This window comes from Apis florea, unplaced genomic scaffold, assembly GCF_048593485.1.
Source record: "Apis florea isolate Af1SG1 unplaced genomic scaffold, ASM4859348v1 contig_1794_pilon, whole genome shotgun sequence".
Taxonomy (NCBI): Eukaryota; Metazoa; Arthropoda; class Insecta; order Hymenoptera; family Apidae; genus Apis; species Apis florea.
The window spans coordinates 878,388-891,583 of record NW_028256482.1 but is presented as its reverse complement, the minus strand read 5'-3'; the positions used below and the strand labels follow the sequence as shown (position 1 = coordinate 891,583).

The window sequence follows — 13,196 nt, the reverse complement described above, 5'->3', positions numbered from 1 at the left end:
TTATTGTATCGAGTACATCAAAGTAAAATATGAAAACGAGGTACTTAACATCTGAAATGAAACAATTTTTATTAATTTTGAATCAAAATGATGATGATGATGATAATTAAACAAATTACCGTTGTAAATCCTGCGTGGCATGGAAAGAACACGCCAAACATGTGGAACATACATGTCGTCGAGCTTCTTGTCATGATCAGTAATAAAATCTTTTGTACATTTAACGGTACAAAATACCATACGGAAATGTATCTGTAGAAAGAGTAGTGACATTCTTTTTGAATGAACAATTAGTGCAACTAATTTCACGAATAAAAATTCCAACTTACAATTCGTGGAAAAATTCTTCACTGTTGTTTATAAGTATCTGAGCACTACGGTTACAAAAAAACATAAACACCAATTGATTGACAAAAAAGATGAAAGAGACGATAATTTCCAACTGATCCTTCTTAGCTATAATCGCATTTACTAGCTGCGAAACATTTAAAAAAGAAATAAGTATATTTAATATGATATATTTAATTTTTAAATTGATTTATTTATTAGGTATTTATTCGATAAATTCAAAAAAATCTTATGCAAAATTATATCCTTTGCATGTACAGGATGTCTTATTTTAATGTCTATTCGCACAATTATCCTCTGATTTATGTATTATTTAAAAAAAAAAGTGTTGCATATAAAATTTGTACTTGAAGAGTGGATTTTATATAAACTATGATTCCCAATCAATAAAAACGTATAATTTTATTTAAAGAAAAAAACACAAAATAGAGAGTTTGAGAAAAAGTCTTCAAAGTGGTGCCAAAAGATATTTCTTTTCAAACACGAGTTTTATATAAAATTTTTTTGAACGATACATAATTTAATGAGAAATTAATTGTGGAAATAAATTAAATTAAAACATAACTGAGAATTCTGCGAATTCGTTTATTATTATTATGTGCAATAAAGTAAAGATACTTGCTCGATGCAGATTTACAGCTATTGAAATCACAGTCAAAAGGGTAGACATCAAAAATTGTTTTCCTGAATTATTTATCAGGATGTTGATAAGTCTTCCATTGCCATATGAAATTTCCAAATAAAATATTAATACGAGTATCTGCGAGATCAAATTAAGATGTTATGATATTTTAATTTACCAACTGGATAGCTTGATTATGAATATCCACCACGCGATAAAGTTCTGCTAGTTTCGTGTCAATTTGCTTCGATGAGAGATTAAACGTGGTTAAATACGTAATATTTCTTTGTATCCGATAACTAAAAACATAAGATTTGTGGAAGAAAAAATTGTTTAAAATTATTTTATTATATATATATTTTTACGATTGATCAACAACAATTGGTATTGGTCTTAAACATTATAACTTTTTATTAAAAATTATACTTAATGAAATAAGTTCCTCTTCTTTTCGAAAAAATTAAAAGGATTAATTTAAAAATACATTTTGTAAATTTTCATCGATATTTATATACGTATGTTTAAAATTTCGAAATTCGAAAAATCGATCGTTTAGATTTTTAATAATGACAAGTGGTATGATAATATATATCGAAGGATTTCAAACAACTTTTTCTTCCTGAAAATTTTCATTTTGAATTATTATTGAAAAACTGTGGCCAATCATAGAGCCAATAATAAAACCGAAAGAAATGAAAATTTATGCCAAAACGAAAAAGTTGCTTGAAGTCATCTCACAATTTTAAATCAAGAAAATATTTGTTATATTAGCATTTAATGCATATTAATGCAATCTATATATTAACATTCTATATAAGAAGTAAGAAAAATATAATACTTCAAATAGTATTAAATTTACATAAATTATGCCATCTTGGGATCAATTATAATTTCTACGAATGTTAATTTATATTTTAAAAAAATGTTGTAAATGCATTAATCGCATTGCAAGTAATAAGTATTATGCGACATGGATATAATAACTTCACTCACCTAATAATTTTAAACAACACTCCTGCATGATAACTGAAAAGTCCAAGTATCGATTCCGTAGATATTACAGATAATAATCCAAATATAAGAACAAAGAAAAAATTCAAGCATAAAATATAAAAATACACGGTTCGATTGATAGAAAATAATGTAAAGTAATCAAGGAAATATATACGAGATTCGTTGAAAGGCATTACGAAATCCAATATCATCACATACAATAGCAATACACTGTAGAATATAAAAGTTGCACATGTCACCCCTGGAATTCAAAAAAACCATCTAATAATAGTAGTTTATGCTCAAAGTGAAATATTCATATAATATTACCATTGAAAAACCATTCTCGTTGCAAAAATGGAAGAAAATCTGGATTGTTAAAAAATGGTTGGAAAATTGTTAAAAAATAATTAATAAAGATCACGAATAATATAGTTTTATATATATATATATATATATGATTTCATATTTCAATTTTTACTAATTTATATAAAAAGCATATAATAAAAACTTAAATATATAATTATCTTGGAATATTTAAGTTCTTGGGATGACAATAGTAATATTATAAATTGATATCATCAAAGAAATTTACACATTTCTTACGCAAAAATATTTCGATCATGTGACAAAAATCATGGACGTATTTCGCCCGTATCTCTGTTTCTATTGAATCTTGTACTATACTTTCCTCCATACGTATATGATTAAATAAATGTTTTATCTATATTAAAAAAAAAAAAAGAAAAAATAAATGTAAACAATATTTTTTCATGAAAAAGTCTGAAATAATTTTAATTTTTACTCACCATAGGAAAAAATATTATAAAACTTACATATCGTAACGAAATTATTATAAGTGGACAAGTTGTAGACAATATTAAAGTACAGTTTCGTAACGTAATTTTTGATCTCAAAAGAGACACAATCTAAAAATATTAGATTTTATAATAATTATATAATATTTCGATCGCACTTCTATATATATTATCACTTAATCGGTATTTCAAAATATGTTATAATGTTACAGTTTATCGTAAAACAAAAATGAAAGCAAAAATTGTACATATGAAGATAAAAATATAGATATTCATTATATTCTTTTTATATAAAATCTAACTGAATAGCACACAAAAACAGCGAATAAAAAGAAAATTAGAATGAAATTTTTTCAAGCTTTTTGTCGAGAAAATTAAATTTTTTCAAGTGTAATTGCTTAACCTTGGATAAGATGCAAATAAATTATGAAAGAAAATTGTTCTATATATGAAAATATGCAAAGATTGTAGAATTAAATTTTAAGTCTTTTCTTTTTAAATAATATGTATAAATTTCACTTTTTCAAAAATTAATTTTTAAACGAAATAAAATTATGCCATGTGTATATATTACTGTATAGTTCAACATCTGTAATTATTTTTAAATATTATACAAATACGTTTTTATACATTCACGTGCACTAAACCTGAAATTCGATCAATACATTAATCAATAATTATATTAATACGTCGTATCAATAAATTATTATTTATAGACGATATCCTATAAACTATTTAAGCAAAAATGCAATGAATTACACAAAGAGAAATTATTATAATTTTCGTCACCTGAAATATTACATTGCCAAGAAAGAATGTGAATAGCAGTAATCTCTGAATCCACACATAAATTGAATTGTTATACGGCCATAATCCTATGATTTTCAACACAGTACGATAGCTGTGATAGTGTGTGTCGAATACATCCATCTTTCTTTCTAGTCAAATATCGACTGTCATAAAGAACTCGAAGAATCATTCGACTATAACTCTGCTCGATATATTATTTACGCAATTATTTTTCTCTCTCGTATTTTCATAATATCATTTTTTTTGCAATAGTAACAATATAATGTGCAGAAATTGCAGTAAATTATAATCGATCGATTTTATGCATACCTTCCGCAAGGAGATTTTCCATAATAGATATCGATTTCGAGAAAATTATAGTATTTAAGTTTCGCGTTTGTATTATTAATCTTTATTGTCACTTTTCATTTTTTCCTCTTTTGTTCCAAGTGTTGAGAAAATGAAAGTTTACGATGAATAGTATCTTCCAGTTGCCTTACTAGAGAACTTCTTTCTTATTTGTATCGTTAGTTTATTCAATTACAAATACTTCATATTCTTGTTTCATTTAATAGGAGTAACAAAGAGAAATTGGACGAGATAATTAAAAAGTGGTGCGTTTTACTTGAAATATATGATTTTACGTGAGAGATAATAAAGTGTTATAATAAGTGTTATGTGTTGTATTAATTATTATCTAAAGTAATTTTTATATACTAAATGCTGTATTATAAGAATAATTATCCTTACAAGTTATTTTGTAGAAATTATTAATACTTGAACGAGCATTTTATTATTTTTAATTTGATTTTGACCAAAATTGTACGCAAATGTAATTTATGTAGAATAATGAAACGTGAAGTATGTACGAAATATTTTGAATATAAATCCAATGCAATTTTATCAGGGATACATATGATAGAAAACATGTATAAATTTACATGTATAAAATACAGTATGAGAACTTATATGAATTATAAACGACAATAAAATAAAAATAGAAACAACAAAAATTTTAAAAGAATTTATTTCTGATAAAAATTAAAAAAAATATTAAATTTTCTGAATTTCTTGAAAAAAATTTTGGAATTTTGTAATAATTTTTCAATGTATTATATGTAAATGAGAGAAATTTTGATTTTAGATACAAATTTGAAATTGATAATCTCGAAAACACTTATTGTGAAATGTATTACATGTAAATGAGAAAAATTTTGACTTTTGATTCAAATTTGGGATTGATAATCTCGAAAACACTTTAACACTTGTGAAATAATATATTTTTATATTCGTAAAACCGATATTATTTCCTGATCATCAATTTATTGCTTCATCGCACAAGACAAAAAAAATTACAAAATCAATTCATATATCAAAATAGAATTATTAAGTCTTAAAAATATGAGAAAAGAAAAATATCTGACAAAAAAAATTACAAAATCAATTCATATATCATAGTAGAATTATTAAGTCTTAAAAATATGAGAAAAGAAATAAAAAGGCACAAGTGAACGTATTTACATCGATATTTTCCATGATAATTCTTTCAAAAATGCTCGGGGGATTTATCGAGATGTTCTTTTTTTTGTATTTTGCAATTTTTCTTATTATTTGTTACTATTTCTATCGATACAGATATTCCACAAATATCCTGATATTTTTTTAAGGACTTTTATCTCGAATTTTTATCTAAATAATTTAACAATTTTAAAACATAACGCAATCTATCTAGATCATTTAACAAAAATTATTTACTACTAGAACAGTTATAGAAATCTTCAGAATAGTATTATATTATCCTAACCAAAATACTCTTGTATTATTATATTATTCTATTTAAATTCATAGCTAAATTATTCTATGACACTCAACTTGCCGAAATCCATAACAACAAATCAAAACTTATTCTGCTATTCTTATCAAGTTAAAAGTCAATTTTAGGGTTCGTTATAACATTTCCTTAAATAAAATAATCCTTTTAAAACTAATTTGGAAAGAATTATTGTATATTATCCAAATAAAATAAGAAATTTTGCTTTTCTTGAGGAAAAAGCGATTAAACACTCTTATATGGTATAATAAATTAACAGAAATAATTAAATAATTAATAGCGAAAAAAAAATGTTTTTTTTTCATTAAATCAAAAAAATTTTGAGGATCAGTTGCAATGTTCGTATTCCGTAAACATTTAAAAAAGTAATTTTGGACTTTTTCTTCGAATTAAACGATGTATGAAAAGAAGGAATCAACAAAAAATAAAGAATGGTTAAAGAATGAAATTAATATTAAAATTATCGTTGAAGATATCAATTTTACCAAAGTTTTACTCGAACTATAAGTTTGCTTTAATGCTAATTTATTTCGTGAAATATTAATTTAAAATATATAAATTTGCCACTATTTAAAAATTACTATTATTTAAATGTATTATTAAAGGAATCTAAAAAAAAAAATGAGACAATACAATAACGAAATTCAAAAATACAAAAATATTATTTTTATCCCATCATAATAATTTTCTTCTAATTGATACCATATTTTGTATTTGTTTTTGAATATGGATTTCCATTATATTATTGATATATTTGAATTAATTACATGAAATAAAATTGATATAATTGACTTGATATAAATGCTCATGAAAACCATAACAAAAATGAAATGGTTATTTTCACTCGCAATTAAGAGAAATAAATATGCAAAATAATATTTGTTCTAAATTAATTATAACGGTAACGAAATTATAAATAATAATAAATATAACAAATTAATTAGTAATATAATTAGAGAATTCTTAACTGAGCAAATATTAACAAACAAGAAAAAATAAAAGAAAGAACAAAATAAAATACAAAGTAGCAATAATTGTTCAATTCAATATTCATACATTTAATATGATACTATCAATTTTATTGCATCGAGTATATCAAAGTAAAATATGAAAATGAAGTGTTCAACATCTGAAATGAAACAATTTTTATTAATTCGAATTAAAATCATAATGTTTTTATTTAAACAAATTACCGCTGTAAATCCTGCGTAGCAAGGAATGAACACACCAAAGATGTGAAACATGCATGCCGTTGAACTTCGTATCATAACGAGTAATAAAATCTTTTGTACTTTTAACGGTACAAAATACCATACAGAAATATATCTGTCCAATGAAGAGACTTTTTTTTTTTTTACTGTTACTGTAATTAATTTCACGAATAAAAATTCCAACTTACAATTCATGAAAAAATTCTTCACTGTTGTCTATAAGTATCTGGCCACTATGGTTGCACAAAAACATAATCACCAAATGATTGGCAAAGAAGATGAGACAGATTAAAATTTCTAAATGATCCTTCTTAATTGTAATCGCATTTACTAGCTGTGAAAAAAAATTAATATACATTCAAGACAATATCATTTTTAGATTTATTACATATAATGGTATATTTATTTATTATATATTTATACAATATATACAAATTCGAAACATCTCGTTTAGTATGTTTCACAAATTGAAAAAAATTTTAAAAAACTTATATTGCCTTTCAAAATACAAGATGTCTCATTTTAATTTCTATTCGTACATTTATCTTTTGAATTATGCATTATTTAAAAAAAAATGTTGCATATAAAGTTTGTATTTCAAGAGATCTTTTTATGATGATTATGTTGGTCATTGAAATCTCATCTAAGATCACATATTGTTTAAATTTTGCTTTATGGTCAGAAGATTGGAATAAATTATTAATACAAAGAGTATAGTTATTGACATAAATATTTTGTTAAAGTTACTATTTCATAGAATTTAAATTTTTTTCAGAGTTATATAGATAAATTTTTTTAAAGAAAAGCCAATCATATGAAGAATTGCATAAGCGATGTTTCCCAAATTAACTGTGATATTTTTGAATAGAATGTCAATTAAGGAACAGAATAAATCATTGTATCGATGTGCAAAGCTATTCTTTGAAATATAGAATATAAGGATTAATTTCTACGAATTAATAACAGTAAATATCTTGAATAATAATGAATAATCATGAATGATGTTCAAAAATCATAATTAGGGCAATAAATTCATTTTTGAATAGATTCTTATTAAATAATTTTATTAAAAAAAAACCGCAAAACAGAAAATTTGGGAATTTGAAAAAGTCTTGGTCTAAGCAACTAAGAGTTAACAAAAGATATTTCTTTTTAAGCACAAATTTCGTATAAAATATTAGTTTAAGCAATTTAAACGATTAGATAATTTAAGAGATTAATTGTGATTAATATGAACAATATGAAATAAAACATCCGGTAATAATTAACTGAGAATTCTGACATCTGCAAATTTGTTTATTATTATTATGTAATAAAGAAAAGATACTTACTCGATGCAGACATACAGCCATTGAAATCACAAGTAAAAGAGTAGACATCAAAAACTGTTTTCCTGAATTATTTATTATGACATTGACGAGTCTTCCATTGCAACATGAAAGTCGCGAAGGAAATATTATATATAAGACAAGTATATGCGAGATTGATTTATAATATAATCAAATTTTAATTTACCAACTCGATAGCTTGATTATGAATATCCACTACGCGATAAAGCTCGGTGAGTTTCGAGTCAATTTGCTTCGATGAGAGATTAAATATAGTTAAATACGTAATAATCTTTCGTATTCGATGGCTAAAAACATGAGACTTGTAAATACACATTGCTTAAGAAAGAACTAAATAATTTTATTATTTAAAATTGTTTTGTATATTTTTGTAGATAAAAAAAGTACATTCTTTAAAACACTGTAACTTCTTTAAAAATTGTACCTAAGAGTTATGTCTCTTTTTCTTTCTTTTTTCTTTTTGGAAAAATTAAAAGAATTAATTTGCTATATAATATATAAAAAAATTGTATAAAATCTGCAATTTGAATCGAAGAAAAAACAATAAAAGATACTTAAAAAATTTTTTTTTACTATATATTAGACGTTTGATAAAAATTTAAAAAATGCATTTTGTAGATTTATCATTATTTATATTTGTATACATTTAAAATTTCAATTCGCAGCATTATTTCGTTAATATCTAATGAATAATAAAATCGAAATGAAAATTTATGCCAAAACAAAAGTTGTTTGAAATCATATCACAAACATAAATCAAGACTTATCGTGAACATATTTGGTTGTATATTACCACTTATGCATATTACTTAAAGTATATTAAAACAACATATATATATATATAAAATACTCCATTAATAATCTATTAATAATCTGTTAATATCTATTAATACTCTATAAGGAAAATATAATATTTTAAATGGTATCAAATTTACAAAAATTATGCCAATTAAATGTAATTTTATGAATGTTAATTCATAGTGTAAAAAATGTTGTAAATACGGTAATTGTTAAAATTTATTACATAATAATTATCATGCGATATGATAATTTACTTACCTGATAATTTTAAACAACATGCCTGTATGATAACTATAAAATCCGATTATCGATTCGGTACATATTATAGATAATAATCCAAATGTAACAACAAATATAAAATCCAAGCATAAAATATAAAAATATATATTTCGATTGACAGAAAATAATGTAATGTAACGAAGAATAAATATGCGATATTGGTTCAAAGGCATTATGAAATCCATTGTTATAAGATACAATAAGAATATATTAAATAATGCAATACTTAAAAAAATCATACCTAAAAATTAGAAAAACCAAAATTCAATAAATTATGTTTAAACTGGTATAGCAATTAATATAATATTATTATTGAAAAAATATGTTTGTGAAAATGAAAAATGAAAAATATTCTGATACTTTTGTTAAAAAATAACAAGTAAAGAATACAAATATTATAATTCAAAGATTATATATATATATATAATGAAAAACTTGTATTAAAACTTATAAAATGAGTTCAATGAGTATTTTAGAATATTTAAGTTGTTGTGATGAGAAATATTATAAAAGAAATTTACATATTTCTTACGGAAAAGGAAATGGATCCTTTGACAAGAATCATTGATGTATTTCGTTCGTATCTGTGTTTCTATTGAATCTTGCATTATGCTTTCCACCATACTGATATGATGAAATAAATGTTTTATCTATATCATAGGAAAAAAAGGTAACATGAAAATAATATTTTTCCATAAGAAAGTCTAAATTAATTTTAATTTTTGCTCACCATAGGAAAAAATATAATAAAGCTTATATACCGTAACAAAATTACTATAAGTGGACAAGTCGTAGACAATATTAGAATACAATTTCGTAACGTAATTTCAGATCTTAAAAGTGACACAATCTAAAAATTTGTTAGAACAGGTTTAAAATATTGGATTTTATAATGATTATATAGTATTTCGATCGTATTTTTAAATATATTATCATTATTATCACTTAATCGATATATTAAAATATGTTATAATGTTACAGTTTATTGTATAACAAAAATGAAAGCAAAAATATATGTAGATATTCATTATGTTCTTTTTATATATGTATACAAAATCAAGCCGAATTACATATTACAATTAGGGAATAAAAAAAAATTAGAATAAAATGTTTTCAGGCTTTTTGTCGAGAAAATTAAATTTTTTAAAAGTGTAATTTCTTAACCAATAGAATACAAATAAATTATGAAAGAAAATCCTTTTGTTTCTGAAAATATGCAAAAATTGTAGAATTAAATTTTAAGTTTTTTTTTTTTTAAATGATATGTATATGTATATGTATGTTGATGAAGAACAATTCCATAATATTCGACTTTTGGACTTCCAGAATTCACTTCTTTCAAAAATTAATTTTTAAACAATATAAAATCATGCCGTGTGTGTGTATATCAACTGGACACTATATACTTTAAAATATGATAATTCTTGAATATTATAGAAATATGTTTTCATACTTTCATATCACGCTAATACATATATATTATTCACAAATTTAAAATCATAATACATCGTATTAATATATTATTATTTTATATAAATACAATAAATTTCATTACATATTATTTCAAGAAAGAGAACATTAATATACTACAATAAGTTTATTATTATTTAAATAAAAATATAACAAATTAAACAAAGAAAAATTATAAATTTTGTCACCTGAAATATTACATTTCCAAGATAGAGTGTCAATAATAACAATCTCTGAATCCATACATAGACTGAGTTATTGTACGGCCATAATCCTGTGATTTTCAACATAGCACGATAGGTATAATAGTGTTTGTCAAACACGTCCATATTTCTAGTCAAATATCGACTGTCATATAGAACTCGAAGAATCATTCGACTATAGCTCGGTTTGATAAATTATTTACGCAATTATTTTTTTCTCTTGTATATTCATAGTGTCATTTTTTTTACAATAGTAACAATATAATGTGCAGAAATTGCAGTAAATTATAATCGATCGATTTTATGCATACCTTCCGCAAGGAGATTTTCCATAATAGATATCGATTTCGAGAAAATTATAGTATTTAAGTTTCTCGTTTGTATTATTAATCTTTATTGTCACTTTTCATTTTTTCCTCTTTTGTTCCAAGTGTTGAGAAAATGAAAGTTTACGATGAATAGTATCTTCCAGTTACCTTATTAGAAAACTTCTTCCTTACTTGCATAGTTATTTTATTCAGTTACAAATATTTCATATTCTTGTTTCATTTAATAGGAGTAACAAAGAGAAATTGGAAGAGATAATTAAAAAGTGGTGCGTTTTACTTGAAAAATATGATTTTACGTGAGAGATAATAAAGTGTTATAATAAGTGTTATGTGTTGTATTAATTATTATCTAAAGTAATTTTTATATATTAAATGCTGTATTATAAGAATAATTATCCTTACAAGTTATTTTGTAGAAATTATTAATACTTGAACGAGCATTTTATTATTTTTAATTTGATTTTGACCAAAATTGTACGCAAATGTAATTTATGTAGAATAATGAAACGTGAAGTATGTACGAAATATTTTGAATATAAATCCAATGCAATTTTATCAGGGATACATATGATAGAAAACATGTATAAATTTACATGTATAAAATACAGTATGGGAACTTATATGAATTATAAGCGACAATAAAATAAAAATAGAAACAACAAAAATTTTAAAAGAATTTATCACACAATAATTAAAAAAAATATTAAATTTTCTAAATTTTTTGAAAAAATTTTTTGGAATTTTGTAATAACTTTTCAATATATTATATGTAAATGAGAGAAATTTTGATTTTAGATACAAATTTGAAATTGATAATCTCGAAAACACTTATTGTGAAATGTATTACATGTAAATGAGAAAAATTTTGACTTTTGATTCAAATTTGGGATTGATAATCTCGAAAACACTTAAACACTTGTGAAATAATACATTTTTATATTCGTAGAACCGATATTATTTCCTGATCATCAATTTATTGCTTCATCGCACAAGACAAAGAAAATTACAAAATCAATTCGTATATCAAAATAGAATTATTAAGTCTTAAAAATATGAGAAAAGAAAAATATCTGACAAAAAAAATTACAAAAATCAATTCATATATCATAGTAGAATTATTAAGTCTTAAAAAATGAGACAAAGAATAATGAGGCACAAGTAAACGTATTTATATCGACATTTTCCATGATTCTTTCAAAAATACTCGAGGAAATTATCGGTATGTTCTTTTTTTTGTATTTTACAATTTTTCTTATTATTTGTTACTATTTCTATCGATACAGATATTCCACAAATATTCTGATATTTTTTTTACTTTTACTCGAATTTTTATCTAAATAATTTAACAATTTTAAAATTTAAAAACATAACGTAATATGCAATCTATTTAGATCTATCTAGATTAGCAAAAATTATTTCCTATATAAAATAGTTATAGCAATCTTCAGAATAGTATTATATTATCCTAACCAAGCTACTATTGTACATATCATTCTATTTAAATTTATAACTAAATTATTCTGTGACACTCAACTTGCCGAAATCCATAACAGCAAATCAAAATTTATTCTTCTATTCTTATTAAGTTAAAAGTCAATTTTAGAGTTCGTTATAACATTTCCTTAAATAAAATAATTCTTTTAAAACTAATTTGGAAAGAATTATTGTATATTATCCAAATAAAATACAGAAATTTTGCTTTTCTTGAGGAAAAAGCGATTAAACACTTTTATATAATATAATAAATAAACAGAAATAATTAAATAATTAATAGCGAAAAAAAAATTTTTTTTTCATTATATAAGAAATTTTGAGAATCACTTGCAATGTTCGTATTCCGTAAACATTTAAAAGGGTAATTTTGGTCTTTTTCTTCGGAACGATGTATGAAAAGAAGAAATCAACAAAAAATAAAGAATGGTTAAAGAATGAAATTAATATTAAAATTATCGTTGAAGGTATCAATTTTAGCAAAGTTTTACTCGAAATATAGGTTTGCTTTAATGCTAATTTATTTCGTGAAATATTAATTTAAAATATATAAATTTACGTAAAATTTGCCACTATTTAAAAATTACTATTATTTATACGTATTATTGAAGGAATTGAAGAAAAAAAAATATAAGACAATATAACAACGAAATTCAAAAATA

General features: G+C 22.9%; 2 protein-coding genes across 3 annotated transcripts; both read right to left on the bottom strand.

Annotated features, from left to right (window-relative positions):
* LOC100863813 (uncharacterized) lies at positions 1-3,711 on the bottom strand. Its single transcript, XM_086912498.1, has 9 exons — positions 3,571-3,711; positions 2,773-2,892; positions 2,570-2,687; positions 1,964-2,225; positions 1,153-1,269; positions 967-1,061; positions 330-471; positions 120-252; positions 1-51 (listed from the first exon to the last, which is right to left on the bottom strand). The coding sequence occupies exons 1-9, from the start codon at positions 3,709-3,711 to the stop codon at positions 1-3; spliced, it is 1,179 nt and encodes a 392-aa protein (XP_086768624.1).
* Positions 3,712-6,306: 2,595 nt separating this feature from the next.
* On the bottom strand, positions 6,307-10,840 carry LOC100869353 (uncharacterized). 2 transcript variants are annotated; one of them, XM_086913181.1, is made up of 9 exons: positions 10,700-10,840; positions 9,772-9,891; positions 9,574-9,691; positions 9,021-9,282; positions 8,132-8,248; positions 7,944-8,034; positions 6,801-6,946; positions 6,595-6,727; positions 6,307-6,530 (listed from the first exon to the last, which is right to left on the bottom strand). In XM_086913181.1, the coding sequence occupies exons 1-9, from the start codon at positions 10,838-10,840 to the stop codon at positions 6,480-6,482; spliced, it is 1,179 nt and encodes a 392-aa protein (XP_086769307.1). In that variant the 3' UTR covers positions 6,307-6,479. The 2 variants fall into 2 exon arrangements, with proteins under 2 accessions (XP_086769307.1, XP_086769298.1); XM_086913172.1 differs by having other exon boundaries at positions 6,307-6,727.
* Between the last annotated feature and the right edge of the window lie 2,356 nt (positions 10,841-13,196).

What these genes read in the sequence shown, in the direction of transcription:
- LOC100869353 (XM_086913172.1), bottom strand. Translation starts at nt 10,840, where the DNA reads ATGGACGTGTTTGACAAACACTATTATACCTATCGTGCTATGTTGAAA. An exon ending in AAGGATCCATTTCCTTTTCC is followed by an intron (nt 9,283 to 9,573) that starts GTAAGAAATATG and finishes TCTAATTTTTAG; the next exon opens with GTATGATTTTTTTAAGTATT. An exon ending in ATTCATAATCAAGCTATCGA is followed by an intron (nt 8,035 to 8,131) that starts GTTGGTAAATTA and finishes TTGCAATGGAAG; the next exon opens with ACTCGTCAATGTCATAATAA.
- LOC100863813 (XM_086912498.1), bottom strand. Translation starts at nt 3,711, where the DNA reads ATGGATGTATTCGACACACACTATCACAGCTATCGTACTGTGTTGAAA. An exon ending in TGTAAATCTGCATCGAGCAA is followed by an intron (nt 472 to 966) that starts GTATCTTTACTT and finishes TTTCGCAGCTAG; the next exon opens with TAAATGCGATTATAGCTAAG. An exon ending in GCCACGCAGGATTTACAACG is followed by an intron (nt 52 to 119) that starts GTAATTTGTTTA and finishes GTTTCATTTCAG; the next exon opens with ATGTTAAGTACCTCGTTTTC.